The sequence below is a fragment of the Fusarium verticillioides genome, chromosome 2 (assembly GCF_000149555.1).
Source record: "Fusarium verticillioides 7600 chromosome 2, whole genome shotgun sequence".
NCBI classification, from domain to species: Eukaryota; Fungi; Ascomycota; class Sordariomycetes; order Hypocreales; family Nectriaceae; genus Fusarium; species Fusarium verticillioides.
In genome coordinates, this window is record NC_031676.1 from 3,764,792 (window position 1) to 3,792,525 (window position 27,734).

The following is a 27,734-nucleotide window of genomic DNA, read 5'->3' on the forward strand; positions in this document are numbered from 1 at the left end:
CCCACATGAACAAACTGGGACAAACCTATGATTTCCCAATCCACTTACCTCAGCCAGGATATGTCAGAAGCACAGCCATAGCGCATACGTTGATCGCTCCATTGTTTATTCGTTTTATCTTCAGCTTCTCTCCTTAGTTGGGTCTCCAAGCCTTCACATTCCCATCTTCACCAGCAGTATACACCACATGGGCCTCGTCAAAGAAACAGAAAGACCTCACAATCTCCTCCCCATGAGCACCAGGCAAGCCAACACTGTTCTCCCGATCCAGCGCCCATCCCTCGCCATTGGGGTTCTTAGCAAGGAAGACAAGCTCAAATCCTTGTTTACTACACAACGTTAACATCAATTTCACAAAAAGGGTGAGTGTAGTCTTACTCTTGAGCTCCAACACCGAGAATAGCTCCGCTACCATCCATCTTGGGCGTAATATCAGCGACGTACTGACATCCCAGAACAGATCTCATATCGCCAAAGTCCTGTACGGCATCGCCGTTTGCGTGCTCCTCGCTGACATCGTAGAGAGCACAGCGCTCATCGTGGGAGAGAGCAGCTACTTCTGTCGCTGAAAGCCATGCGGCGCGGTGAATAGAAGCGTCGACGTTGCAGGTCTGTACTGTGAGATCGTCCTCATCTGCAACCCGGGTGTCGTACACGTTGACGAGACCGTCTGTTGAGCCGGAGAGGAGAAGAGCTGGGTTGGAGGGGTTGAAGGATAGGTCTGTTACGTCGTCACTGTGGACTTCTTGGTAGTGTGCTTTGGATGATGGTGTTGAGCGGACGTCCCTGGGGTTGTTAGAGAGGAACTTGGCGTAGAAGGGAGGGTGCTTACCAGAGATGGATGGATGCTGTGTGGTTTTGGAGTTCTGTTCCTACGGCAATAGTCTGTGTGTCAAGACTACAAGCCATAGATAGAATAGGAGCTTGGCTTGCTACACTCACAATCAGCAACTCTCCTGCCAATTACTTTATTTAAATCCGTCACTCACCTTGAAACTGCACAACATTCGCACCCTGTCTCAAATCCCACACACCAACAGTTCCGTTCTCACCAGCAGTACACACAATCGAAGCATTGCTATCAAACACTTGCAATGTGGTCAAGTTGCCGTGCTGAGTGGGCAGACGACGCTGAGGACCTGCAGAGAGACGAGTCGGGTCGAGAACAGAGAGAAACTGGTCTGATGAGATAGAAGCGAGACCAACGGATGTCCTGTATATGTCGAGGGCGTATACATCTCTGCCGAGGGAGAGGCCGTCGGCGCAGTTGAGTGTGTACATGATTACTATGACGAGTGTTAGTGAGTTTGTGGATGGTATGTGAAGAATTTGATGAGTTCAAAGTGTTGTTAAGCGTGACGGCCTGAGGACTGAATGGTGAAGGTATTATCTTATTTAGTCGTACCTCGAAATTTCAAATTGATCACTATTATACTTAAGCAGTTATTCGTTCAAGTCCGATGATATTGAGACCCAAATGTTGAAGATTGAAGTCTTCAAAGTCCCACTTTTCGTTGTGAATGGCGGCCTCGATAACTGAATATTGCCCAACTCTGGGCTCAGATGCCTAGAAATTAAAACTCGCAAGAAATCAATTCCATGTCGATGATCCTCATATACTTCTTCATATCTTACATCTAACGTTTTCATAGAATCGGAAGTCACCTGGAGGACTTTGTGGCACTATACTATGAACAGTCACGCCGAAATAGGGACAACTCATAGTGCTAACATATCTGATCTTACATATATTTTACAATTATTATCTATCGCTCATATTTGGTACAGTGCTCCGTCTATCATCAAGAAACCGAGAAAACCAATCGCAACAGCAATTGCCAGTTCCAAGGAGAAGAGTTCTTGTTTCACCTCCTCCCCTATAACGCCAAATTCATCTATTTCCTCTCCGTCGTTTTGGGGGTATTTCCTTTTTCCATCCTGTTCATACTGTTCGTTTTCATCACGAACGGTCGTTGGAGCTGTGAAGATGTCGCTCGTTAACTCCGCGGAACGCTCGCTTGCCCACCTCGTAGCTGCTGATCATGATGGCGCATGCTGGAGCAACCTTGAGGGTTCGTGGGATCCATCCCTTCCATAGTCCTGAGGCTCCTTCGGTCTTAAAGATGTGCCAGAGGAGGCGTACCATACTGCGCTCCTCGGGGGCTGCTACTGCGCTGGCGCTGCTATGTTTGGCCTTTTTGGAACTGTCTTGGTAGATCTGTGTTCGTGTCTTTCCGACGTCAAAAGGGGTTGTGACAAATGAGGCGAAAGCTCCCGATAGAGCACCAGCTGTGAAGGCATCCACGAAGGTTTCGGTGTGGTTCTCCTGAACTTGGGACCGTCTCCTTGCTTCGGACAGGTCCTCCTCCAATGGCAATGAGTGACCATGGCGTTGCTCACGATAATCTGTCAGTCGTGATCGTATCGACTCGTATCCCCACCAGTAAAGACCTGAGAAAGGAACATCTCGCCACAGGGTCAATGTCAAGCCTCTCCATAATGCAGTGTATCCATGTGTTCCCACCATCTCCTTCACACTCTCGAAAGCCTCCATAAGGTGATTTGTCGTCGATGCGCCATGAGCGGCCTGCATTCGCGTCTTGACAAGTTCGATCGGGCTCACAGCAGTGGCTGCTAGCACACGGGCAGCTGAGCCGGCAGTCAGAGGTGCCGAGGTATCAGAGAAATGCGAAAATGGACTCTTCGGGTTAAATCGCAAATAATCGTAACCGGTAAAGTAAATAATATTCGAGGGGACCGCCATGACAAGCGTGGGCGATAGTCCTCGCCAGAGAGTCGTAACGCCCTCATTGCGGGCAATCTTTCGCAGACCGTCAAAAGTAGAGCTAAAGGTTCGGCGCTGTACCTCTTCAACGGCACATTCGGCGGGTGCTGGAGGCGCGACGATACCGTCTATCCTAGGCGCAGCGAGACAGAATTCGGCGTTGCCACCAGAGAAGAAGACCTCGCGGCAGCAGGATGTGATACCGAGTTCGGCGGTTTGGGCGGGGGAGAGCGAGGTGGTAGTGATTGCGAGTTTAGAGAAATCTACGGTCGATCGAGGAGCCTTTTGCGACTGAAGTCGCACGCGAACGACATCGAGGGGCGTAACTGTGCAACACTGGTTAGCATAAGTCTGATGGAGGATGAAGAGAGATACCTACCAAGTAATGATGTTAATAAACTGCCCGACATGGCCGACACCATCTTCTGCGTCGCTGTGATATCAACAACTCCATTATTGCTACCCCCAGCTCCCGCCGCTGGTATTGATTTACTCCCACTGAGAATATCCCTCCCGTCGTTGGGGCCCGTTGGTTCGGCATCCATCATATGTCGTAGCGAAAACTCGTCATCGGCTTGGAGGGGGTTCTGGTGGTGATTGTGATTGTGGTGGTGGTCGTAGCCACTGGGGCGATTTGTGCCGACAGTGGCCATTATTGGGGTAAGTCGAGTATATACGTATTCTCCTCAGTTCATGGTCGAGCAATTGGCGAGAGAATCAGATCAACGTCGGATGAAAAAGAAGAGTACTGAAGTCTCAGGGAGGGAGAAGGAGCAGTAGATATGTGTAAGGTAGGTTGTCGAGACAAGGAAAAGGCAAGCTGAGGTGTCGATGACGATGACTCGATGGTAGCGTTTTTTGGTGGAGAGGTTTCGCAGTAGTGGCGAGCGATCTAATGGTAGAGAAAAAAGCACCCTTTTGGACCAGAACAAACCAATCGATGAGACGTTATGTTTGCGATGTTGACATTTTTTTTTTTTTAGAGTTCCGCACTGGAGGTTGAATGCCGAAAGTTGACTGATAAAAGGTGTCTTTTGCTGTGGAATTGAAAAGAAAAAGACAGACTCCCCGGACGAAATCCCCGAGGCCGGCCGGAGTAGGAGAAAACGATTCGGTCTGTCGGTCGGTCGGCTAGTACCGCACTCGATCAAATTGCGCTTTGATAGTGCGACCCAGAAAGAGGATAAGTCAATCAACGATGTTCTCTCCTTATTTCATGAATATTTCATATAGCTTGCTCTTTAATGATCTTATCGCATTCACTTCTTACCAAGCAAATAAACAAAAAGCTTATGGCGGTATCGCCTCCCATTGTTTTGCTAATAAGCCCGGGGTCGGAGCATCGGGGATTGGTGCATCAAAAAAACGGTTTGCGCCCTGTGAGGTACGTACCGTGGGTATGCGGTCATTGGGCTTTGTGTGAGCCGCAGATTTCCGTAGCATGATGTCACGGAGGGTTTTGATTGGCTCGATGCATATCTTTTGGACAAAAGGGTTGCTAGAGCTTCAGTGAGCTATGTCAGTGGTTCAGGGATCAAGAATGCGTATTGTAACTGACAAAATGATGAATAAATCGAATCTCAGATCCCTTGATATAAGAAATATCATGCTACTATCTACTGAAATTCTAAATTGTTACGATGGTATTTTCTAAAGCCAAGCAGAAGATCTTGTGGAGTATAACGTTAAGCACACTTGGCTGCTGATCGTTATGATAAGATTATCAATCTCTCATTATCAATCTCTCACCCGATTGTCTACTCCTTGCCAACAAACTCAAGCACCACCTTCACAAACCCTTCAGGATTCTCCTCTGCAATCCAATGTCCACTCTCAGGCACCGAAGCAACACTAAAAGTCCCCTTTTCATGAACTTCTCCCATCATCTGCTCAGCCATCTCACTGAACTGGTTCATCCCGCCATTAAGACCCAACGCCCTCACTTTACATTTCCCATACTTGGCAACCCACTCACGATTCTCCTCCGAATCTTTCCCAAACTCTCTATATATATTGAAACCGCAGCGTAGAGCACCCGGACGACTAAACATCTTGGCATAGTAATTCAAGTCTTCTTGGGTAATTGCTGATGAGTTGTACGAGTATTTGTCGTAGAAGTGGCCGAGGTAGATCTCCTCTCTACCTGAGACGAGAGCTTCGGGGAGATCGAGAACTTGGTGGAACCAGAAGTGGAAGTGCTGGACGCCGTGTATTTTCCAGGTATCCTCGTGAGCTTGAGTTCCTGGGAGGGGACATTCTCCCCAGATGACAGATGCTGTGCGATCGGAATATCGTGAAGCAAAGGTATATGCTATCATACCGCCGATGTCATGACCAACGATGTGGGCCGGATCTTTGATAGAGAGATGGTCAAGGAGTTTCAGGATATCGGATGCCATGGCTGTCTTGGTGAAGCCTGTCTGAGTTCTGTGCGAGTATCCAGCTCCACGGTAATCTGGGGTGATCACACGATATCTGAGAGGCATGAGTATTTGGCATGTTGTTGGTCGATAAAGCTTACCCAGCTGAGGAGATAGGACCAATGACTTTTCGAAACTGATACGAAGTCTGAGGGAATCCATGAATCAAGACCACTACGCCTTTCTCATTCCCATCAGGCTTGGTATCAGTGTAAGCAATGCTGACACCATTGTCGAGAGAGACTGTATAAAATTCACGGTCCATTTCGATAATCGTTATAGTAAGTTTCTTTGAATGGCGAGTTATCTCTTTTCATGTGCCCACTGCGAGCTCTTATATCGTCTACAATACAACGTTGGCATGACGCTCGATGACGCTGAAGACTGGGGATTACAAAGCGATCATCTCGAAATTCACGATAAATTCCAAGAAAGGGGGTAATAACACCAATCAATGCCTGATGTCCCCCTAGAGCGGATCGAGATTTCTTGATCGACCAGTTTCTCAGAGTTGAGGATGTATGTCTATTAACTTCATGCTATCGTGGGCTGATTGATAGCTCGAAGCGATCTCGTTCTTGTCAACTCAACGCTTTAATACTAGCAGTAAGTATATAATGTTGACCACATTCTCATTCTACTTAAGGTCAAATCATATATCAAGTTTAAAAATCAGTAGCTAGGTACTATAAGCTTAAGCTAGCACAGAGGAAAGACGTGAGCGCAAACAAGAACACGCTCAGGTATAGGGTATGCAAATAAGCATCAAAATAGCATTTTTGTATGATACTTAACTGCCACTCTTACCACAACGCCCCGATTCTATACATATATACTTTAAATGGTTTGGATAAGTGGAAAGCCTGGTGGTTTTCCTAGATTCACTTTTAAACAGCCCTAAACATCGTTATGTGTTGATCAACCGTTTGGATTTGTAATGCCCATTCACCGTCTCTTGACCACACTAACCGAATCCATCCACCGTAATCGATCGCCCATTATGACTCGGCCGGCGAACCACAGTATTCTATTCGTGCTCTTTGCATCATCCATCACGACTTATCATCGACCACCTTCAAATCCAACCCCTGCTCATAATCAATCTCCCTCATTCTCACCTTGACTCAATCGGCGAACAATTACTCTTTATAGTCTTTAACGTGATAATGAATTTATTGTAATAAATAACCTATCGCTTCTAAGATAAACTTCGGACATAACGGACAAGAGGAGCATCATGACATCAAACACAAACGAGCTCGACTCGGAACTCGAGTCTTTCCGACAGAAATGGATCTCAGATCTAAGAACGAGGAATGAACACCCGGAAACTGCTGAGGCTCCGGCTGGACCGTCGAGACGACCTCATCATGGTCCTATCTCATCGTTGCCACATAAGCACGTACCTGCGCCAGCGGATGACGGTGACGATGATTATGTGCAAAGCCGTGCTTTCGATCAAGATGAACTTGTAGCTCAAGCACCGCAGGATATTCATCATGATCGAAAGGGAAAGAAACTCGTTTCTGCTCTGGACCATTTTGAGGAGGCGATGCATAAGGAGGAACAGGGTAATATGGGTGATAGTCTCAAGCTTTACCGCAAGGCTTACAGAGTATGTGATTTCAATCCAGCTCGTTAGAAAATCTACTGACTTGCCTACAGCTTGACAATGGTGTCGATCGGAGATATCGCGAGAAGCACTTCCCCCAAAAAGCAGCTCCGCGGCCCGCGTCGCCAACAGCTACCAAAGCATCAGCACCAGAGGCTCCTCAACCTCCTAAACCAGAAGAAGCTGTAGAAGCAAAGCCTCTACCCATAGGCGAACTCATAGCTAGCTTCTCCGGGTTGAAAATCGAGCCTGCCCCTCCTCCCATCGAGGGTATGCCCGAGCCACCATGTCCTATTGCCGATCTTCCCGATGAGATCCTCATTCACATCCTCCGCGACGTTGCAATCGCAGATCTCGGAGACTTCGCCCGTTTGTCTCGCGTGTGCAAGCGTCTCGCATACCTCGTTGCGTCAGAGCAGCGCATCTGGCGCCGTGTAGCTCTTGGTTCAGAAGTCGGCTTCAGCTCGCAGATATACCGTTTCGAAAAGGGCGTTGAGTGGGACGACCTGCCAGAGGAGGAACAAGAAGGTCCTGAGATTCAGGATGGTTTTGTAATCAGCCCCTCTGAGCTTGCGCAGCGCAGAAGCGATGCCAATATTGCTTTTACGGAGTCTCTTATACCCTCTGTGTACCCAACCTGGGTGCAGCTGTTGCGCTCACGACCGCGAATTCGTTTCAATGGTTGCTACATCTCCACAGTCAACTATGTACGCACTGGACAAGCCTCTACTAATCAGCCTACGTGGGGCAGTCCCATTCATATTGTTACTTACTATCGATACCTCCGTTTCTTCCGTGACGGCACACTCATCAGCCTTCTCAGCACTGCCGAACCCTCAGATGTCGTGCACCACCTGACTCGCGAAGAACTCAACGTCCACCGCGGCGTTGCACAGCCCCATCTCCCCTCCGCCGTCATGGCACTCGCTCTCCGGGGTCGCTGGCGCCTTTCCACCGCCGCTGACCGTGATGAAGGCTCTGACACAGACCGGCCCGGTCCAGCTACTGGCAGGCATGATCGTGACCGTGATCCAGAGGGAGATGTCTTCATTGAGACAGAGGGCGTAGGATCCAAGTACATGTACCGCATGGATCTCTCTATGCGAAGTGCTGGCAAGGGGTCCCGTAACAACAAACTTATCTGGCGTGGCTTCTATAGCTACAATAAGTTGACGGATGACTGGGGCGAGTTTGGCTTGAAGAATGACAAGCCATTCTTCTTTAGTCGCGTTAAGAGCTATGGGTTTGGTGAAGAACATATTGCATAGCTGGTCAAGAGACTCGCTGAATGATATTGCTCTGGTCTGCATTTAGAGGCATAGATTATTACAAGCATATGAGTATACGAGTTCAATCCTACCATAGCAGGGTAAATATATGAGCCATCTTCACCGGACCACACATGCTTACAGCAAATATTTCACTTCCAAGCATTGATTATCAGAGACTGATCTGTGGTCATTGATACGTAAATTTGTAATATACTGATAATGCCATGATCGTGACATTTCAGGCTTTAACTCTTTTATAGATCCTTCAGCAACATCCAACTTCGTCCCTTCCATCAAATGGCATTCGCCAAATCCGTCCTAAAAAACATGAAGATGCAAGATAGATTAAGCATCTTCCTAACCGTAGTGCCCAAACCAGATAACGCCTTCATCGCTGGCCGAAGAATCTGGCATGCCAAGTATAAAGAAAATTTTCGTAGGAATGTGATGCCATCAATGATATTTCCAACAGATGTGCAGATGCTGTGCTGTAATGCTGAGAGCACCCAAGTGACAAAGTAAATGAGCGAGGAACGCTTATGCGCAAAATCAGGCGAGCGTCGTCGCCGGGTATCAATTCGCAAATGAAGTTTGCGTGAAATAGGAGACACTTTTGATCGAGTATTCAACCGCGTCAAAAGCTCAATTATCCAGAATCCCTCATTTGCCCACATTACCGAATTCTCTTTCCATCCAAAAACTTGGGACTATGTCCCTCGTAATACTGGTTATTGTATTGGTTTTGGTACTGCATGGCCTTGCGTGCCTCGTAATCTGCCTTTTCGTCCTCATCGAGACTGAATGCCTTCTTAAGCCATCCAAATGCACTCTTCTTCTTCTTAACTCGCTTTCCTCCGGCCTGGGTAGTAGCTCGTGAAGTGACAGTGGCGGCATCATCGTAGGTCGCTGTTGTAACGCTGCTGAGAGTACTCATACCACCCATCCGGGAAGGCTGGTTACGTTGATGACCTTGGAAGTATCCTGAGGGGCGATATTGGACATCTGCTGGGCCGGCAGTATGAGGTCTCTGCTGTAGGGGAGAGTGAGGCGATGCACGGACAGGGATCGTATTATGATAGAATTGGTGATGCTCAGAGTGAGGTGAAGGCATCACCGGGACATGGGGTTGAGTTGATGAGAAGTCTGCATGTGAGATCGCCCTGGGAAGTCGATGAGGTTGCTGTACTTCAAGATCAGAGCCAAGGGTGTAATCGGGCGCATGAGATCTAGCCGTACGGGGTGCGGTATTAGAGGGAGATGGGCGGCTAGGTGGTGGCTCGGCGTAGGTGCGTGGAGGGATGTGAATCGATTCAGGCGGGTTCTTTTTCAATGAGACTCGTTGCCGCAATGAGGTCCGCTTCTGCAGTCCCATTGCATCCTGAACAGTCTGGGTGAGCGTTCGTCTATGAGTCTGTTCCTCAACCTCTTCGGGAGCAGGAATGTGTATAGTAGAAGGTGTTATAGTTCGTCTTTGGCTCTTTTCTTCGAAACGAGGCGTTTCGGGACCTGGAGCCACAGGAGCCGCGGCGGATTTTGGAGTGTAGACCTTGGGCTGAAGGATATATAAAGGCCCATCGTCGAACCCGCTATTTGCATCACTGTTATCGGGTTCATCACTCTCTGGCTGTTTTGTATCACCTGCAACAGACGCCCTGGGAGTAGTCGCGCCAGATGAAGGGGATGTAGAACTGAGGTTGGGCCCAGAAGATGAGGGCGACACGCTTGCGCTGATATTAGGCCTAGGTGAAGAAGTCGAGGTGCTCAGATTCGGGGAAGGTTTAAAGCTCGCGCGTTGGTATGTCGTGGGTGGTAGTAGGGGTGTGCCTCCAGGAAGAGGGAAATCACTGAGAGTATTCACTTCAGGATCGCCTTGCGTCATTTGAGATGCACGATGACTCTCACCACTACGAATGCTGGCCACGGGCGTAAGTGATTTCGTATTGGATCTTGTCGATGGAGAGGAGATTTGAGCAGACTCTTCAGACTTTGGCTCGTTGACGGGGATAGTGAACGGAGGGATAGTTGCCTTTCAACACGTTAGCACAGGAAAGAAGCAAGGCCGAAACCAACTTACCCAGGTCTTGCGGCTGACCTCGCCAGCCGTCTTCTCCATTTCAGCCACGATAGTCATGAGTTTAATAACCAATCCGTTCAGATCCTGTGCCTGATTGTTCAAGTCATCGAAAGTGTTGAGCCAGCCATCAGCGTTGCCCTTCATAGCCCGGTAAATACTGTCCAGATCAGGCTCGGACTCTGGCCATTTAATATTCTTGTGTTCATTGAGCCATTCCATAAAAGCTTCACTAGACCGAAGTCCGGCATCAATATCGTCGTCCCATTGCTTCATGGCAGCATTTGTTCGTGCCAGGATATGGTCGATTCTCTCATTCCCAGCAAGAATCTTTGCCCTGAAGGCCCGATCTTCAAGCATGTTTTCGAAGGCTTGTCTGTTGGCCATGGGAAGCTGAAGAAGAGCGATGCGCTCCGTGAGATCCTTGTGAGCCTGCGCAAAGTCTTCGAGCATCACCTCGAGAAACTCATCAACCTCATCAATGTGACCTTGAAGAATAGTCACGACTTGACTATTATCGGCAGCCAAACTATTGAGCAAGAGGTATACACCAAATGTAATCTGTGAGATGAGTTTGTACATCTCATGCTGTTGCTGTCCAGGTCGATAACGCCATAATGTGTCGAATGGTTCGTCCTCAGCAGCCTGTTCTAATAATCTTCCCCGACGACCTTGTGCATCGAGTTCTCGCAATTTAGGTTTACCGGGTCCTTCGGTCTCGGATGTGACTTCGTCCAGAGATTCGGCGAAGGCATCCTGTAAGGACGGGATAGGATGTGTCGGAATGGATTGGTTCGGCGCTCTATATGATCTATAACTGTCGGACGAAAAACGGCGGTCGACCTCTGATCCTCCAATGTCATGTTCTGGAGCGTCGTTTCCATCTTCGGATGTTGGCACAAGGACGATTCGTAGCTCACCCCCGTCATACGTTAACGGTTGAAGCTGGCTGGCGGCCATGGTGGTAGTGGTGCCACTGCCCGAAATAGACACTTGTGACGAAGGCCTAATGGCCGAGGTCATCATGGAGGCGGCGGATGTGAGTGGTTACAGGCAAGCCTCCTAAAGGGGATTTTTATGGGAAGCACAAAGGCGCGTAGCCAAGGAGAAGGCGTTGGAAACGTCGGTGCGACTCGAATCGAGAATGAGGTTGGGCGAATATGCGCGTAAGACGATGTGGTGCAGCGTGAGATATCGAGGAACGAGTGGAAGTAGTTGGAGACAAAGGAGGGGGCTGAATCTATCGCATCGTGGAAGCGCCGCCTAGAGCCGTAATTCAGGCGACAGCGACAGCCATGGCACCAAAAAAAAAAATATATGGAAAATATGAGTCACGGTGTTTGAAGTCGAGTCGGATGGTGTAACAATAACGATACAACGGTTGTTAGTCGAGCGAGATGGACGTTGAACGTTGAATCGCAAAACTAAGCAAGTTAGAGATCTGCGGGAGAGAGTGGGAGCTGGAAAGAGGTCGCAGCTCTATCTGTAGCGCAGGTCTTCAAAGGGGAGAGATCATCAGCTGATCAGATCAGGGACTGGGACATAAAAGCTACCTACAAAAGGCCGCCCAGAGCCAAGCGTAATTGTTGCTGTTGGCTGTGGAGGGGGGTTCGGGTTGACAATCCGGGGTAGGCGTACTGTAGAGTCCACAAAAAGAATGGAAGCGCTGAAGGGTCCGCTAGTTACAGCGAGGATAGACGTTGTCGGAAGGTAATGTAATTAATTAATTATCTGCCCAAAGTCGAGATGAGGGAGAATCGTGAATCGGTCGATGCGATATGTCCTCCTCATCAGTGGTTCACCCACTGAAGCTACCTTCCTCACCTAGCTGCCTACCTTAGCTGCTTAGGTACGTAGGTTACCATTCTGTCTCGGCTTCGCCTCCTTCTCCATCATTAGCCTGTGACCAGTAACAAATTCTAGGAGTCTTGTCTTGCTCTGCTTGTCTCGTCTTGTGCTGTTCCCGTGTCTCTGGGCCTCCCCTGACTCTGAACCACGCCAGCAGCAGCCACCCATCAACAACGGGGCCGGATGCTCTTGGCGAACAGCGCAACCACTAGCAGCCGCTAAAGTCCAGGTACCATCGCGCCGCCCCCTGGCAGTTCCTGGCCAGGCCTTGACGCCCTAGACGCCCCCTGAAAAGAAGGCACCGGGATTGGCCCACTGCAACAGTAGGGGCTCAACTGGACTGGGCTGCAGTTGGGCTCTGAGTGGATTGACTGGATATTTTTGATATGAGATTTTGCAATTGGAAGATTCGCCGATGGGAAACATTAATTGCGTTGAATCTATTAATTGTCGATGACCCAATCACTCGAGGCAAAGAGGTTGAACACGGTGAACACGTTATCCCCTGTGGCTAGTTCAAGCCCGAAGTGGGCGGCTGAAAGCCTCGATGAAATCCGCGGAATAGACGATAGACTTTACATGTACCTGGCTAACGCTCGTAGTGGTTAACGCTGTTGCCACATGATAAGTACCTAAAGATCCATGGCATTTGCAATCATGACAAGAAATGAGGTCCCTTACTCATGTATTATTAAAGGCGCAAAGAGGGAGATATTAGGGAAATACACGGAGTTGTTGGCAGCAAGGCTCTGTTTTCAATTTGCAGCCCTACAGGAACAACGTTCGGTGCATTGGGCAAACCTGATCAACACGGAAATCGTAGCAAGCCCAAAATCAGCGCCGATCAATAGTTCTAGACCTCGAAACCTCCCACTTTCCCTTGTTAGCCTTTTCGGCTTGCAGAAGCTGGCGTGGCCCTTTCAACGGGTGGCTTATAATAGCCACGCGGCGACATACATACATACATACAGAGCACTGAGAGCAGAACAAAGACAGGCCAATCACTTGTAAAACGTCAAGACAATGAGACCCATTTGCATACCTCGATAATACATTCGTAGCTTACCGCGCTTCGCCCTATCGACAATGTCGCCATCCCGCCAAGCCGATCAGAAGGCTAATTTTCTGGTCTACCGATGTAAAGCGCCTGACAATTGCAGACATTGAAATTGCCTCGTTAAAGTCACGATACTAACGGAGGCTGCAACACGGTTTACCTGTCCAGGACGATTCTAGTTCAGGGGCACGCATCTGAGGCCCCATGTTGCGTGTTACGTTGGTCGGGCCCCTCAGCCAATAACTCGACTCTAGACGGGGGGAACTTGGTAAAAGTTGAGTGATTTGGTGGATACAGCGCCTCAGAGGTCTTGCGATTCGATCTATGATATCGCCATTGGGTGTCTCCTCTGGAGAGAATTGCAGCTATCGAAGGTACAGTCGACCTGAGGAATGCCAAGGGTTCACAGGACTCAGCCATAAAGAGACACAACCCTACCAAGGCTGCACAGGCTAGACAGGCAAGGGTCCTAAGAACGCACGGCTCATCAACTGGACCAGCATCCGGGAAGAAGCAATTCCATTCAGCTGGAGACCTTCGGGAATTGCTGCCCACTCAATATCAAACTCAAAAAAACTCAATCGCTGACCGACATTCCAGTCGAGTTTCTCCAACGGTAATAACTCGAAGGAGAATTTCTTGGGCTATGCTTGTTCAGGGGCATGACCCTCATGGCCTCGTGTCAGATATACAAGACCAATTAACCTCCACTCCCAATTCATGGAACTTCCTGTTATCGGCAGTTTAATAGAGTTCAGTAGCAAGCGCTAATGGCTTTGCCCGTTGTCAGGCCGTTGATCTGACGGGAGCTTCCGTTTACAGTATACAACTTCATCTCATCTCTGATAAATAATATACGAGATTACAGGCTGAATTGAATCTGTGACTGTGTGACAGATGGATGTATGCTTCCGTGACTGAATCATGGAGCATGCTTGGAGTCTTGAGACTGCTGAAAGACATCTGTCCCCATTTCCAGATGAAAACGCCACAAGAGACATTCTAACGGCAAATCACAAGAGCACATACAACACAACGTGGACCTATTTTAGGCACATTCTTCTAATCTTCACTAATCCTTTCATAAAATCGCTTAACCCTTATAAAAGTCTGGAGTGTCTTAGAAGCCAAGCCACATGCTTAACTAGAGCTGCGCCATGGCTTCCATCAGCAGACGAACATGGCACGAGATACGACATAACCTCCGAATATCTCGGAGAGTGCACTCACGGAGTAATAACAAAGTTAAGATTTAAGATTGGCGATATCTGCAAGATTCTCAAGTGCAATTTTATATGAGTTTCCCCAAGACCCAAGTGAAGCTTCTCATGGCGATAACTGCCCGATCAGGCTAAACCTCCTTGTCGCCATAGGCCACATCCCTTGGGCCTGGGAAAAATATTGTCACCTCAGCTCCAGCTGAACTGCGTGCAGGGTCCTACACCCAACACAACGTACCTAATCGTCATTCGCTTCTCCCTACACCGAAATAATAATAATCAAAGAATGGCCATCAGGAACCCCTTTAGGTTCGGCCACGATCTCTGGGATCCTTCCAATCGCTTCGAAACATCCTGGCTCCTGAGCCCCTGGCTTCTCTTCGCTTTCCGTGCTGTCATCAGCTTATACGCTTTCGTTACGCGATTCTTCATCATCGGTTGGGAATGCACGCACGGCGAACTCGGCGGCTGTAGGGACGTCCGCAGGTCCTTCAGCTACTTCACCATCTTGACGTACTGGGGCATCGCTTTCTACTTTGCTGTCGCGGCTGTTCATACCGCCACGTACGCTCTTCGAGGCCGAGCGTTGCTCGATAAGCTCCCGCGACCGCTGCAGGCGCTTCACGCGCTGTTCTACTCGACCATCGTCACGTATCCGTTCCTCGTAACGATAGTATACTGGGTGGTTCTGTACGAAGGGCCTTGGTTTCCTGTCAAGTTCAACGCCTGGAGTAACATCAGCCAGCACGGCTTGAACAGCCTGTTTGCGCTCTTCGAAATCGTCATTCCCCGAACGAACCCCCCTAAATGGATACACATTGCGTGGCTGATCCTCATTCTTGCGCTGTACCTTGCCCTTGCGTACCTCACCCGCGCGACTCAAGGTTTCTACGTATACAACTTCCTAGACTATAGCGAGGTGGGCGGACGAGGCATTGTTGCGGGATACATTCTCGGAATTGCGGTCGGAATCGTCATCATCTTTTGCATTGTCTGGGGCGTCATCTGGGTTCGACGGTGGCTGACGGAGACGAAGCTTGGTATGGATGGCAAGTTTGCACAGCAGCCTGCCGACACCAATGACATTGAGCTGGCTTCTTCTGGCAACAAATACGCTATCGGAAACCATCCCGAAGCACAGGACAGGGTGTATTAAGCTTGCCTATCATAATTGTCGGGAACACGGAGTGTTGGAGAGCAACGTAGGGCGTCATGTGTGGGCATTTCTCAATCAAGCAAAGCGATCATCAAGGATACACTTAACCAGAACGCAAGATATTACAAAACGGTGTTAATTATTAATAGTTAATGGCAATAATGAAACCCTCACAAAATACACAAGACACCTTTCCAATTGTGCATGAGCAGCTCCGGTCTAAGCAGTATTTTGAGCCTCATGTTTTCTTGCTCATAGCCATGCAAATGATTCACTGTCTTTGAGCCTTATGCTAGTAATAGTATCACAGTATATGTACAACGCCCATGCATCCGTCACGCCGTTACCTCTAAGAAAATCTCCGTCTAGCACTTTACCAAAATCCCACGTCGCTTCTCTGACTCACGAATCTCAAACATGACCTGAATGCCGACGAACAAACAAGAGCACGCTGTAACAAGGAAAATAAGCCCTGTTTGTGTTTGTGTTAGTGATGTGCTTCCACAGAGTCTCGACGTGCCACATACCTGACCAGTCATGCAAAATGCTATGGATGATGCTCTGCAAACCGTCCAGCCCAACAGCGAAGCCAACCAAGTTGGCTGAAATCATCATGAGCACGTTGCCCACGCTGCCTACACAGCAGAGCATGCGGTATGCTGTCGGTCGGTCCTCCCACTTGCTCTTGGGAAACATTGCCGCCGCAGTCCACTCAGGTATCATGAAAAGAACAATCAGCCAGCCCCAGATCAGCAGGCGGAGCTGAATGTCGTGCCAAAGTGCCACGAACGTGAATACAAGCAGGAATGTCACAATGGACCGCACAGTAGACCGCCAGTTACGGAACGATGAGCCACCCAAAGGAACGTAGATGTACCTGATCAACCAGCGGTTATACGAACGGTGCCATGCTCTCCAGAAAAGCTGTGTGCTGTAGTTGTTGCTCACACAACGAACCATGTTTTCAGGCGGATCAATCCCATCAACCAATGACCAAAGTCGGAACATACGCCAAGGGATCAAAAGCTTCAACCAGATGATATGGAGGTTCATGAAGGACAGCATTGACAATTGTGCTGCCGTGTACGAACTCCAATCAGGCTTTCCCTTGCTGATTGCACCAACCCAGTCAAAGTGTAGAATGACCTCCATTGAGAGCAGGACCAAAAGGAAGCGGATACCATATCGGATTGTTCGGCTTGTTTCGATGCTGGCAGCTCGGTACTTCGACTGTGAGATGTAGTCGTTGAATGTGAGGATGGGTCCCGTCAAGTAGAGCGGCGCATAGATAGCATATGCCACATAGTTGCGGAAAGTAAAGTCTCGGGGTTCAGCAGAGATGCTGACACGATCTCTTTCGGAGAGGTTTGCTGGGTCCAATTGCTTCTTCTATAAGCATCAGAGCATGATCAGAAATAATTCCCAACTCCTAAGCAACATGGTGACTTACCTCGAGCGCATTAGAGTTGCCACGATCAATACTCCAGTAGTAGTCCAAGTTGAAACTGATAAGACGTAAAATGGTGATGTTGAAGAGAACCTCCCAGCGTGCTAAGATTCCTTGGAATGTGCTATCCATGCGAGCTCCCAAGTTCATCAAATCCGAGTTCAAGAGCCTCATCTTGTTCTTATACAGGCCCATTTGTGGGGGTGAAATGAAGCTAAATAGAACTCGGAACCGCCATCCTTCGGTCAATTCGTTGGCGAACAGGATTGCAATGTTGAAGATCCAAGTAGCGGCCGGAACATATCGTCGAGGAAGCTTGGTCGCAAGCTGGAAATTGGTCCAGAGGATGAAGAAGATCTTGAACGCAGAAAGTCCGTGCAGAGCGAACAAGAATATGAATGCGAATAAGAAATCGAATGATGCTCGCTGGTCTAATCGGTTGCGTCCTCCCTGACTTCGCTCGGGCAGTGGCTTGTACTTGTTCCAAAGCTTTCTCAACAGCGGGTGGAAAAGAAGAAGAGAGCCCATGTAAGGCATGTTCTCGCGGAAAACACCATATTGCGCATCAGAAACGTCGATCTGCCGTCCAGGAATCCAACCCGGGGATAGCCATCGCTTAAATTTGGGATATCGAGGATCAGTTTCTGGTCTTTGTTAGCTTGGAGTCGCATAAGATTAGCGGTAGAGATGTACCTCGAGAGACATCGTATGTGATCCAGAACATGTAAGGAATGGCCACAGCAAAGACGGCATAGTAAAGGAAGAACTCGGGCGTCTTCCATTTTGACGGCTGCGCTCTGCTCCTCTCCTTCGCTGCAGAGTCCTTCTTTATGCTCGGATCTAATCGCGCTTCGATAACATTCTGATAGGGAGTGGAAGAGGCGGTGGTGAATCGTGTGTCGAGAGTATCATGGTCGTAGAGACTGCTCAAGAAAGCTAGAGGACCCATGATGGCGGTGGTCCTGGGTCAATGCGACGAACTGCTTAGCGCATGGCGGAGTACATAGAAGAAGAGCAATTGCAGCAAAGTGACTGAATTGAATTGAAGCGAAAAAGCGAGCGTGAGAAGAGATAAAAGCAAGTCGCACGTGTAGAGAAATTGATGCAGTCGTGGCCCTTCGTGGGGTGCGTAGGTAAGATCCAATGGAGCTAGTGGTGTTGAGAAAAAGGGACCGCTCCCACCGATCCGAGGCACGGTTCAAGGTGGGCTGCTCTCCACTCAGTGGCTGCAGGGGGTGGAAGCCCCTGAAAGCCGAAATAGGGAGGCTGTCACTCGTCCGCTTGGCTCTTGAGCGGGTACTTGATCTAACATTAGAACTCGGTTTAATATGAAACTGAATCTAGACGACGTTTGAAGATGAAAACACTAATTTTAATACTACGTTCATCTTTGTCCATGAGCATTATCGAGACGGTGTTGAGACGAGAATGATTCCAGATCAGGAGGGAGTTTAGGGTAAGCAGTTCGAAAAAAGGCAACCGTCCAGGAGCTGAATGTCGCATGCCACGATAACACAATGCAAGCTCATGAATATGTCCAACTATACGCATGCTACTACAGAAGCTGTGATACCGTCCTTAGTGTAAGGAAATGATATTATTTTTGGGTTTGGTGTTGGAGTTCCGTGGACTATGCCGTTACACCTCACAACCAACCATTCAGTCACTTTAGGACTTTGCACTTTGTACAAAAGAATCAACTAACAAACAACTATACATACACAATGTTCCTATAACTACTTCACCGACGTATCACTAAGCTTGATGGGTTTTGAGTTTCAATCATGGTGTCTGACTATCATGATAACTTCACATGGGAGCCCATCCATCAGGGGATACGGATATCTAAACTATTATCAATTTGAATTAAGAAACGCAATCACGTTGAAGACATGCTCTTAGAAGCACAGGAATATTGCTTTAGGACTTATGAGATTGTCAGGAAGGTTTCTCAAGGCTATCGAGCTCTTGCTGACGTAATTGCTGATGCCTACACGGAGCCTGAAGCTCAAGATGGAGATAGAGCCCAGGACCATGATATTGAATTACACGACACGACCAGTATGCTAGAGCAGCACACACACCGTCGCACTCGGAACTTCAGTATGGTATGATGGGTCAGAGTACGAGAGGGCAGCTTGAAAATGAATATGGCAAATTTGCATGCTTATCATGTGCCAACTGGCAAATCATAACATTTAGTAATTATCAACAAGGAGTGGAAGGAAGAGAGCATACACTTGAGGCTCTGTTTGGGGTTATAAGTATGTGTTGATCTGGTTGCTGGATTGGACCTCTGTTGTTATCATTTCATAGTAAATTAAAATTTACATGAACAAATCTCGTCTCAACCCAACTCAACTCACAAGATACTCAACATCTCATCCCTATCCTCACCCCAGCAAACCTAAACCATTCGTCTCTACATTCCAAGGCAATCTAGTGGCTCGAAGCTTTTGAATTTCACCTGAGGTTCCTTAAGAAGAGTTCAGACGAGACCCAACGTCTCTTTCACTTCCAACGAATCTGATCTTGGTAAGGCTACTCGCTTCCTCATCTCTATTCCTCGCCTTCCTCCCTTCACATCTTGAGAGTATTCATCTCAACACCCCGAGACCAATCATCCCATGATTTGGAAACCACTCGTCCCATTTCCCCCAAACTAACTCCCTCGTCTCATCAGAGAATCATCCTCGCTTTAGCATATCCAAAACCAACCATCTCATCAATCTTCAACTCCCTGATCTAAAATGTGCAACTGGAGCATCTATCTCTGGAAATGCAACTGCTGGACTCTAGCCATCAAAGAGCCCTGCCACTCTCGCCGCCAGCAGAAAACAGCCAACTGCAATCAGATCCAACAGGTCAAGAAAGAATGGGTTCACGTTCAGGATAAGCCATGCGTGAATCACCGAGCGAACGCGAGTCTCTATGTCAATGGTCCGACTGCCAAGTGGGAGGATATTGAATCCACTGCTTATCAGAGTGCGAAGAGTCTTGCTGAAAGGGGAGAGTTTCCTGACTTTGTTGAATAAGGGAGTCGATTGACTGGTTATCTGATACATGGCCGGCTGATTATTGAGCTTTGGTGAAAGAAAGGTTGGCCATGTTTTTGCCATGATGCTAGGGGATTAGTATCAATATCTTTATTATTATCATTAATCCAAAGACTTTTCATTCGCTCCTGAATATTTTATATGACATAATTTCATCGTACATGGAAAGATTCATCCCCTCGGGGTTTGTTTTCCCAGTTTCTTCCGTATCTCCTCATTAATGCTTTGCATAGCCTTCACCAAAGGCATAACGTCTCTATTACCTCTACACAGTAAAGTCGATTGGTCGCTCAACCGTTCAAGGGCTTTGATATCTGCCATATAGGAGCGAGGATCTTCAGCTCGCAGTATCGTATTAGCTAGGTAAGCAAACGCGACGAAGCATCGATATGCGCCAAACAATGCTGTCATTGTTACGCCGTAAGGGTATATCACCAATAACCGATTGAGGGCAGCGATAAGACGGCGAGCTGCGTCTTCCACGATGGGAGAGTCTGGGATGTCCAAATCTGTTGTTGGGGGTCTTGGAGAAGTTGAGTTGAGGAGAGCCATCTTGCGAAACATGTAGATGATGGAAGTGTAGCCTGTTAAGATGACATCGGCTGCTACCCAGATATCTTGTTCGTTATCTTGGGCACCTTCCAGCCATTCCATCTATTGAGAGTCAGTGGAGGCGCTTGCAATGGTGTCATCGTGTCTTACCAGCTGCCACTCGGCGAAGATCTGTTGCATCTCGTGACAAAGGTTTTCCGTTTTAGCTACAATCTCAGGCTTGGTGGTGTTTTCTGGGTCGTCAAGCATAGCGAAGAACCGAGCGATTACAAGACTGACTCGTGAACTGGCCAAGAATGCGATCGTCTGCATGCCTTGCGGTAGAGGGTCCGAATCAGGATCCAGCCATGGTAAATTAACTTTCCATATGTCGTTGGTGATGACTGGAGGGGTATTGAGGATGAGCCGGTAGAAGAGATCAATCTGGATGACTTCCCAGAACCCTCTCCTCTCATTGTCGCATTTGGCCTCACTAAAAAACGTGTTGTTCTCATCTGAGTCTAGTTTGTGAAGGTTAAGGGTCTGGCAATATTCGCACGCGTGTTTGAACATCTTCCAAGCAAGATCGTAATCGAAGAACTCAGCAGCCACGCGACTCTAGAAAAGATGGTTAGGTGACATGAGATGAGTGGCGATGGAGACGTACTGTGAACAGAGCGGCGATTAAATCCGTCATGGTCCCTGATGCCTCTCGCTCCCAGCTGGGCACTGCACGCAAACATCCCAGGTAGCTCGAGTTCATGTATCCAAGACTCGAGGTCGAAGCAACATTACTTGCTTTCAAACTGCAGCCATGATACATTATGCTGTAATATATGACAAGAATGACCGGATCGACGTGGATGTGTGGTAGATTGATGATGTCGGGAATCAAGTCGATGGTTCGCCTGTCCAATAAGCTCAGGAACATACAAGCAGGCATGTGCTGAAAGTAGTCTAACAGCGTCAGCCAACATCAATGATTGCATCGGAGAAGACGCACTGGCAACCCAAGTCTTGGCCAAGTCTGTGGGAATGTCTATCGAACAGGTAATGGCCGTGGAGCCAAACGACCTCTTCCTCAGCTCCTGAACTTGGTCGACTGCATCCTTCAGAACAGTCATAGCATCCATCTCTCGGTCAGAATTATGAGGCGTCAGAGCACTGGACTCATGACCAATAGTGCTGAAAGCCACTGGCGAGGAGGACACCTCTGAGCCATCGCCAGAGGGTGTCGGTATCGATTGACCGTTGGTGGATAAAGACCCGGCTGCAGTCTGTGCCTCAAGGCGTTGCAGGCGATCAAGGATAGTCGACAGAGCAGCATTGGAGCCGTCCGCCGAGCTGAAAGAGTCAATGACCAATACTCAATGCCACAAACAAGACTACTCACAGGGCTGGGTCGATCAATGGCCGAGCAGACCTCCTCTTGACCCGAACAGGATACACACATTCTAGATCATTTGGCTTGCAGCGACCACACTGTGGCATAACACGATTGCATCGGACTTTACGTTCCTTGCACCTCTTGCACTGGAGTCATAATTAGATGCGGCTCAGAGTCATACCCAGCTCGGCAGTTGAGAAAGGGAGCTTACAGAAAGACGATTGAGTTGTTCCGATCCGGTGACCCTGGAAGACGACGACATGTCGGAGAGTGGAAGAGTCTCAAGATCAATTTGACAGAAAAGTCCGAGATGAAGCTGGTATGATGAGTCCCAAGATCAGACGATGGCGGAGATTCGGTCTTATCCACCCCCGCAGTCAGGTAAAGAACAATACGAAGAAAACCAGTACGTAAAAGCACACTATGAAGAAGAACAATGCAAAGCCTCAGGGGTGCAGTAAACTCAAAATGGACGTTGTTTGCCCAGGTTCTTGGTGAAGACTGTATGGATACAATGACCTGAGTGAACGCCACTTACCACTTTGAGTATATTTACGAGAGACCCCAACGTGGAAGAGTCCGAAAGTCCGTGCCAAGTCTGGGGTTCTCACCTGGACTTTCGGACTTTCAAAGTCCGAATTGCTTCAATGATCCACAGACTGTGGGAATGCCTAGACGAGCCAGCATGGGGCTTTATGGGGTTGTATAAGTTAATTTTCTTTGTCTTTGACTCATATTTCATCGAATAAATACTCAATAGTTTGCTGAAATGTTCCTCTCCTAAACATCCTCATGCTCTTCAAGCTTTGACAGTCCTTCAATCGCAGGCTAAGCCATCGTTGGTCCTGAATCTTCAATTTGAGCCTCATTATCATTCATATAAGTCGTCAATCACCAGCTAGAACTATATCTTCAAAGACAATCCACAATGGCAACCAGCCCACAGCTCAGCTCTGGGGCTGGTACCCCCAAGCCATTCTACCACAACGACATTGGCTCAACATGCTCAACGCACGTCTGCACTGAGAAGAACACGGAAGTTCCCATGAGTGAAGAAGATGAATATCAACACAATGAAGAGGTCGTGCAACTGGCTCGAGAACTCACCAGGCGATCAAGTGCTGCACCAGGAGCTCTCTTCCCCCAAGCAAGCGGCCCATTGAACCCCAGCAGTTCAAGCTTCAATGCGAAAAAATGGGCAAAGGCATTCTATGACCTACGGACTGATACGTCTGAAGGAAACCCACCAAGAACAACTGGTGTGGCCTTTCGGAACTTGAACGTATTTGGCTTTGGATCAGATACAGACTTCCAGAAGAGTGTGGGCAACATCTTCCTTGAGGCTGGTACCATGGTCAAGAAACTTCTGCATGATAAGCAAAGAAGAGTCGATATTTTGCAAGATTTGGAGGGCGTTGTGCAGAGCGGAGAGATGCTGGCTGTACTTGGTCCGCCAGGTTCAGGCTGTTCGACATTTCTCAAGACTATCGCCGGCGACACACACGGATTCCACATTGACAAGACCTCTGAGATCAACTACTCCGGCATCAGACCCGAAGAAATGCGCTCGGCGTTTCGCGGCGAGGCCATTTACACAGCCGAAGTTGACCACCACTTTGCGCATCTCACAGTAGGCGACACACTCTACTTCGCCGCGCGAGCTCGCTGCCCGAAGAATATCCCAGAAGGTATTTCGCGACGAGAATATGCAGAGCACCTACGAGATGTCACGATGGCCATGTTTGGTATCTCTCATACTAAAAATACTCGCGTGGGAGACGACTTTGTGAGGGGTGTTAGTGGAGGCGAGAGGAAACGAGTGACGATTGCAGAGGCAGCTTTGAGCTATTCGCCGCTTCAATGTTGGGATAATAGCACGAGAGGTCTTGATAGTGCTAATGCACTTGAGTTTTGTCGGACGTTGAGAACGCAGGCTGATGTTATGGGGTGTACTTCTGCTGTGGCTATTTACCAAGCGTCTCAGGATGCCTACGATGTGAGTCTTGAGTAAGTGTCTTGACGGACTTCAACTGACTGGTGTAGGTATTTGACAAAGTACTCGTGTTATACCAAGGAAGACAGATCTTCTTTGGAAAGACGAACGAAGCAAAGGCCTACTTCGAAGGTCTAGGCTTCGTTTGTCCTGAACAGCAAACCACAGCCGATTTCTTGACCTCCATGACTAGCCACCAGGAACGAATCATCCGCGAAGGATACGAAGGCAAAGCCCCCCGATCACCAGATGAGTTCGCACAAGCTTGGAAAGACAGCGCCCATCGACAGCATCTTCTCACTGAGATGGACGAGTATATCGAGCGACATCCCTTTGGAGGCGAACACTACGAGAAGTTCGTCGACTCCAGGAAGAGAGATCAGTCAAAGTCTCAGCGCATCAAATCGCCGTTTACCTTATCGTACATGGAGCAGATGAGACTTACACTGGGCCGAAGCTGGGTGATGCTCAAAGCTGATCCTAGCGTGACTGTAACGCTTTTACTCTGCAATCTCGTCGAATCTCTTGTCATCGGAAGTATCTTCTACAACTTACCCGAAGATACCGGCGCATTTCTAAAGCGTGGACTACTCATCTTCTTCATTCTTTTGATGAACGCCTACAACAACATCTTGGAGATCATGACCCTCTACGCCAAACGAAACATCGTCGAGAAACACGCGCGCTATGCTTTGTATCATCCAAGCGCCGAGGCCCTTTCATCTATGGTTGTGGATCTACCGTACAAGATCTTCAACACAATCATGATGAATACGACAATGTACTGGATGGGTAATCTTCGCCAGGATGCCGGGCACTTTTTCTTCTTCCTCTTGGTTTCCTTCGTGACGACGATGAGTTTCTCAATGCTCTTCCGTCTCATTGCGTCTCTTACCAAGACCATCGCTGCGGCTTTGGCTCGAGCTTCGATTCTGTTACTCGTCATTGCTCTCTATACCGGCTATGCAATCCCACCTCAGTACATGCCTGTTTGGCTCGGATGGATCCGCTGGATCAACCCGACATTCTACGGTCTTGAGAGTCTTTTCATCAACGAGTTCGGCGGCAGAAACTATCCTTGTTCCAACTTTGTACCTAGCGGACCCGAGTATAGCGACATCTCACCATTCTCGCAAGCTTGTTCGATTCAAGGTTCTGTACCGGGAGAGAACTTTGTACGAGGATCTGCATACCTTGCTTCGGCGTACGGCTACGTTGACTCCCACAAGTGGCGCAACTTCGCTGTTGTCATCGCCTTCACGATTTTGTTCATGGGACTTCACTTGATCGCTACAGAGACAATTGCTTCTGAACGCTCCAAGGGCGAAGTTCTCGTGTTTACTCGCAAGGAGATGAAGAAGCACGCCAACAAGGCCTTGGGTGATGTGGAATCGGGCAAAGCCGGCGGTACACAGCTCGGAAGTGGCAATGGTAACGACGAGGTCACGGATGTTGAGGAGCAGACCTCGGTGTTCCACTGGAGGAATGTTTGTTATGATGTCAAGATCAAAGGAAAAACACGACGAATCCTAGATCATGTTGACGGTTGGGTGAAGCCCGGTACCCTGACTGCTCTGATGGTAAGTGAGGAACCGCATAAAAGTGAGTCAGTACTAACGTGATAATAGGGTGCTTCCGGCGCTGGCAAGACCACGTTACTGGACGTCCTAGCAAGCCGAGTCACGATGGGTGTCGTAACAGGCCAAATGCTCGTCGACGGAAAACTACGAGACGAATCCTTCCAACGCAAAACCGGCTACGTTCAGCAGCAAGACCTTCACGTCCACACCCAAACAGTTCGCGAGGCCCTCAACTTCAGCGCTCTTCTTCGTCAACCAGCCAGATATACACGACAAGAGAAGCTAGACTATGTGGACACTGTGATCAGTCTTCTTGATATGCAGGAATATTCCGATGCTATCATCGGCGTGCCAGGCGAAGGACTCAACGTGGAGCAACGAAAACGATTGACCATTGGCGTCGAGTTAGCTGCTAGGCCTCAATTATTGTTGTTCTTGGACGAACCGACTTCTGGACTCGATAGTCAAACGTCTTGGTCTATCTGCAATCTGATGCAGAAGCTCACCAACAACGGCCAGGCTATTCTTTGCACGATCCATCAACCTTCGGCTATGTTGTTTCAGCGTTTTGACCGACTACTGTTGCTGTCTCGTGGTAAGACCATTTACTTCGGTGACATCGGTAGAAACTCTAAGGTTTTGGTTGACTACTTTGTTCGCAATGGAGCGCCGGAGTGTCCAGTTGGCGTCAACCCCGCTGAGTACATGCTTGAGGTCATTGGAGCTGCGCCGGGAGCTCATACGGATATCGACTGGCCTCAGGTTTGGAGTCGATCGCGCGAGCATGAGAACGTTCAACAAGAGCTTGGGCGGTTGGCAGCTGAAGGAGATGCCCAAGCTGGGTCAGGAACCCAAGATGGAACTGAGTACAACGAGTTTGCTGCTACACCATACATGCAGTACACACAGGTCACCAAGAGGCTGTTTCAGCAGTACTGGAGAAGCCCTGGATACATCTACTCCAAGGTCATTCTATCCGCAGGCGCAGTAAGTATTCCATACCGCATATAAGACTGCCACTAATCAAGGAAACAGTCCCTATTCATCGGTCTGTCGTTCTTAAACGGTCAAAACACCGAACGCGGTCTCCAGAACCAAATGTTCGGTGTTCTCATTTTCCTCACGATCTTCACCCAGGTTGTCCAGCAGATGCTTCCCGACTACGTCGCCCAACGCACCATGTACGAAGCGCGCGAACGGCCATCCAAGACCTACTCTTGGAAGGCATTCATGGTTTCTACAATTCTGGTAGAGGCAGCATGGAACTCGGTAAGACTCTTATCCGATACATGGGATATTTGTAACTGACAGTAATGTAGCTCATGGCTGCGCTCTCCTTCGTTTGCTGGTACTTCCCGACAGGGCTGTACCGCAATGGCTATGCAACTGACACAACGGATGCACGTAATTCGACTGTTTTCCTGCTTGTTTGGATGTTTTTCATGTTCACCAGCACCTTTGCGCATATGATCATCGCGGGCTTCGAGACTGCTGAAGTTGCAGGCGGTCTCGTTACTCTGATCATGATCATGATGTTTTCCTTCTGCGGGCAAGTCACTCTGAGCCGATTCCTTGTGCCTATCACTAATATTGCGTCAGTATCCTCGCATCACCAGAGGAACTCCCCGGCTTCTGGATCTTCATGTACCGTGCCTCACCATTCACATACGTCGTGGAAGGTCTGATGGGTACATCAATGGCCAACGCCGACGCAGGCTGCGAAAACAACGAACTGATCACCTTCACTGCGCCCAACGGTACAACATGCGGCGAATACATGAAGTCGTACCTGTCCAACGTCGGCGGCTACATCGTCAACACTGCTGCGACAGAGTGTCAGTACTGCACCATCTCAGACACCAACACGTTTTTGGAGAGTAAGAGCATGAGCTATGGTAATCGATGGAGGGATTTCGGACTCCTTTGGGTCTATTGTGTGTTTAACATTGCGGCGGCGTTTGGGATCTATTGGGTTGTTCGTGTGCCCAAGAATAAAAAGGTGAAGAAGGATTAGATGGAGTGTGTATCATACTAAAACTGGTGTTGGAGATGTTAGATAGAGAGGTCTTCAGGTATATAGATTTCGGGATCGAGATACTGCTGAGTTAGGTGGCAGAACTCTCCTGGCCGTAATATTGAACATATCAATAAGTAATCGTATACTAAGAATGACCATCGCTTCAATACCAGAGTATATGGTAATTCGGCGTTGCGTGTTTATTATCGCCTATGTGAGAGCGGAGAAAGACCGCGGATTTGACAAGGCAGTAGGACAACTACCTTGAGTGCGCAGCAATGGT

The 27,734-nt window shown here is 48.6% G+C and overlaps 10 protein-coding genes across 11 annotated transcripts; 4 read left to right on the forward strand and 6 right to left on the reverse strand.

Moving 5' to 3' along the window:
- Positions 1 to 5: 5 nt before the first annotated feature.
- On the reverse strand, positions 6 to 1,477 carry FVEG_03783 (hypothetical protein). The gene is made up of 5 exons (XM_018891411.1): positions 1,406 to 1,477; positions 990 to 1,286; positions 833 to 932; positions 379 to 786; positions 6 to 329 (listed from the first exon to the last, which is right to left on the reverse strand). The coding sequence occupies exons 2-5, from the start codon at positions 1,279 to 1,281 to the stop codon at positions 134 to 136; spliced, it is 996 nt and encodes a 331-aa protein (XP_018747920.1). The 5' UTR covers positions 1,282 to 1,286; positions 1,406 to 1,477; the 3' UTR covers positions 6 to 133.
- A 233-nt stretch (positions 1,478 to 1,710) lies between these two features.
- On the reverse strand, positions 1,711 to 4,127 carry FVEG_03782 (hypothetical protein). Its single transcript, XM_018891410.1, has 2 exons — positions 3,165 to 4,127; positions 1,711 to 3,111 (listed from the first exon to the last, which is right to left on the reverse strand). The coding sequence occupies exons 1-2, from the start codon at positions 3,436 to 3,438 to the stop codon at positions 1,961 to 1,963; spliced, it is 1,425 nt and encodes a 474-aa protein (XP_018747919.1). The 5' UTR covers positions 3,439 to 4,127; the 3' UTR covers positions 1,711 to 1,960.
- Positions 4,128 to 4,340: 213 nt separating this feature from the next.
- Positions 4,341 to 5,499, reverse strand: FVEG_03781 (hypothetical protein). Its single transcript, XM_018891409.1, has 2 exons — positions 5,307 to 5,499; positions 4,341 to 5,260 (listed from the first exon to the last, which is right to left on the reverse strand). Exons 1-2 carry the CDS (start codon positions 5,468 to 5,470, stop codon positions 4,543 to 4,545), a joined length of 882 nt encoding a protein of 293 aa, XP_018747918.1. The 5' UTR covers positions 5,471 to 5,499; the 3' UTR covers positions 4,341 to 4,542.
- A 751-nt stretch (positions 5,500 to 6,250) lies between these two features.
- On the forward strand, positions 6,251 to 8,264 carry FVEG_03780 (hypothetical protein). Its single transcript, XM_018891408.1, has 2 exons — positions 6,251 to 6,820; positions 6,871 to 8,264. The coding sequence occupies exons 1-2, from the start codon at positions 6,443 to 6,445 to the stop codon at positions 8,083 to 8,085; spliced, it is 1,593 nt and encodes a 530-aa protein (XP_018747917.1). The 5' UTR covers positions 6,251 to 6,442; the 3' UTR covers positions 8,086 to 8,264.
- FVEG_03779 (hypothetical protein) lies at positions 7,927 to 11,643 on the reverse strand. The gene is made up of 2 exons (XM_018891407.1): positions 10,163 to 11,643; positions 7,927 to 10,114 (listed from the first exon to the last, which is right to left on the reverse strand). Exons 1-2 carry the CDS (start codon positions 11,183 to 11,185, stop codon positions 8,762 to 8,764), a joined length of 2,376 nt encoding a protein of 791 aa, XP_018747916.1. The 5' UTR covers positions 11,186 to 11,643; the 3' UTR covers positions 7,927 to 8,761.
- A 2,606-nt stretch (positions 11,644 to 14,249) lies between these two features.
- On the forward strand, positions 14,250 to 15,658 carry FVEG_03778 (hypothetical protein). Its single transcript, XM_018891406.1, has one exon. The coding sequence runs from the start codon at positions 14,571 to 14,573 to the stop codon at positions 15,438 to 15,440; it is 870 nt and encodes a 289-aa protein (XP_018747915.1). The 5' UTR covers positions 14,250 to 14,570; the 3' UTR covers positions 15,441 to 15,658.
- FVEG_03777 (hypothetical protein) lies at positions 15,571 to 18,029 on the reverse strand. Of its 2 annotated transcripts, none has more exons than XM_018891405.1 (4): positions 17,581 to 18,029; positions 16,891 to 17,531; positions 15,968 to 16,826; positions 15,571 to 15,912 (listed from the first exon to the last, which is right to left on the reverse strand). In XM_018891405.1, the coding sequence occupies exons 1-4, from the start codon at positions 17,834 to 17,836 to the stop codon at positions 15,806 to 15,808; spliced, it is 1,863 nt and encodes a 620-aa protein (XP_018747914.1). In that variant the 5' UTR covers positions 17,837 to 18,029; the 3' UTR covers positions 15,571 to 15,805. The 2 variants fall into 2 exon arrangements, with proteins under 2 accessions (XP_018747914.1, XP_018747913.1); XM_018891404.1 differs by having other exon boundaries at positions 15,968 to 16,829; positions 17,581 to 18,017.
- Positions 18,030 to 19,637: 1,608 nt separating this feature from the next.
- Positions 19,638 to 19,922, forward strand: FVEG_15336 (hypothetical protein; the record flags this gene model as incomplete). The annotated part of the gene is made up of 1 exon (XM_018904457.1): positions 19,638 to 19,922. One exon carries the CDS (start codon positions 19,638 to 19,640, stop codon positions 19,920 to 19,922), a length of 285 nt encoding a protein of 94 aa, XP_018747912.1.
- Positions 19,923 to 20,021: 99 nt separating this feature from the next.
- On the reverse strand, positions 20,022 to 22,335 carry FVEG_03776 (hypothetical protein). Its single transcript, XM_018891403.1, has 6 exons — positions 22,073 to 22,335; positions 21,868 to 22,007; positions 21,478 to 21,818; positions 21,142 to 21,431; positions 20,646 to 21,092; positions 20,022 to 20,597 (listed from the first exon to the last, which is right to left on the reverse strand). The coding sequence occupies exons 1-6, from the start codon at positions 22,121 to 22,123 to the stop codon at positions 20,115 to 20,117; spliced, it is 1,752 nt and encodes a 583-aa protein (XP_018747911.1). The 5' UTR covers positions 22,124 to 22,335; the 3' UTR covers positions 20,022 to 20,114.
- A 454-nt stretch (positions 22,336 to 22,789) lies between these two features.
- Positions 22,790 to 27,448, forward strand: FVEG_03775 (ATPase; the record flags this gene model as incomplete). The annotated part of the gene is made up of 6 exons (XM_018891402.1): positions 22,790 to 23,857; positions 23,905 to 25,434; positions 25,483 to 26,421; positions 26,470 to 26,703; positions 26,754 to 26,968; positions 27,034 to 27,448. The coding sequence occupies 6 exons, from the start codon at positions 22,790 to 22,792 to the stop codon at positions 27,446 to 27,448; spliced, it is 4,401 nt and encodes a 1,466-aa protein (XP_018747910.1).
- Positions 27,449 to 27,734: the final 286 nt, after the last annotated feature.

Excerpts from the sequence above, each read along its gene's own strand:
- FVEG_03783 (XM_018891411.1), bottom strand. The coding sequence starts at position 1,281 with ATGTACACACTCAACTGCGCCGACGGCCTCTCCCTCGGCAGAGATGTA. Across the intron at positions 933-989 it reads GAATGTTGTGCAGTTTCAAG|CAAGCCAAGCTCCTATTCTA; the intron begins GTGAGTGACGGA and ends TTGTGAGTGTAG. Across the intron at positions 787-832 it reads ACAGCATCCATCCATCTCTG|GGACGTCCGCTCAACACCAT; the intron begins GTAAGCACCCTC and ends TAACAACCCCAG.
- FVEG_03782 (XM_018891410.1), bottom strand. The coding sequence starts at position 3,438 with ATGGCCACTGTCGGCACAAATCGCCCCAGTGGCTACGACCACCACCAC. Across the intron at positions 3,112-3,164 it reads TTTATTAACATCATTACTTG|TTACGCCCCTCGATGTCGTT; the intron begins GTAGGTATCTCT and ends AGTGTTGCACAG.
- FVEG_03781 (XM_018891409.1), bottom strand. The coding sequence starts at position 5,470 with ATGGACCGTGAATTTTATACAGTCTCTCTCGACAATGGTGTCAGCATT. Across the intron at positions 5,261-5,306 it reads GGTCCTATCTCCTCAGCTGG|ATATCGTGTGATCACCCCAG; the intron begins GTAAGCTTTATC and ends CATGCCTCTCAG.
- FVEG_03780 (XM_018891408.1), top strand. The coding sequence starts at position 6,443 with ATGACATCAAACACAAACGAGCTCGACTCGGAACTCGAGTCTTTCCGA. Across the intron at positions 6,821-6,870 it reads TTTACCGCAAGGCTTACAGA|CTTGACAATGGTGTCGATCG; the intron begins GTATGTGATTTC and ends ACTTGCCTACAG.
- FVEG_03779 (XM_018891407.1), bottom strand. The coding sequence starts at position 11,185 with ATGATGACCTCGGCCATTAGGCCTTCGTCACAAGTGTCTATTTCGGGC. Across the intron at positions 10,115-10,162 it reads AGGTCAGCCGCAAGACCTGG|GCAACTATCCCTCCGTTCAC; the intron begins GTAAGTTGGTTT and ends ACGTGTTGAAAG.
- FVEG_03778 (XM_018891406.1), top strand. The coding sequence starts at position 14,571 with ATGGCCATCAGGAACCCCTTTAGGTTCGGCCACGATCTCTGGGATCCT.
- FVEG_03777 (XM_018891404.1), bottom strand. The coding sequence starts at position 17,836 with ATGGGTCCTCTAGCTTTCTTGAGCAGTCTCTACGACCATGATACTCTC. Across the intron at positions 17,532-17,580 it reads CACATACGATGTCTCTCGAG|AAACTGATCCTCGATATCCC; the intron begins GTACATCTCTAC and ends AACAAAGACCAG. Across the intron at positions 15,913-15,967 it reads CATTTTGCATGACTGGTCAG|GGCTTATTTTCCTTGTTACA; the intron begins GTATGTGGCACG and ends AAACACAAACAG.
- FVEG_03776 (XM_018891403.1), bottom strand. The coding sequence starts at position 22,123 with ATGTCGTCGTCTTCCAGGGTCACCGGATCGGAACAACTCAATCGTCTT. Across the intron at positions 21,093-21,141 it reads TAATCGCCGCTCTGTTCACA|AGTCGCGTGGCTGCTGAGTT; the intron begins GTACGTCTCCAT and ends CATCTTTTCTAG. Across the intron at positions 20,598-20,645 it reads TCTTCGCCGAGTGGCAGCTG|ATGGAATGGCTGGAAGGTGC; the intron begins GTAAGACACGAT and ends GACTCTCAATAG.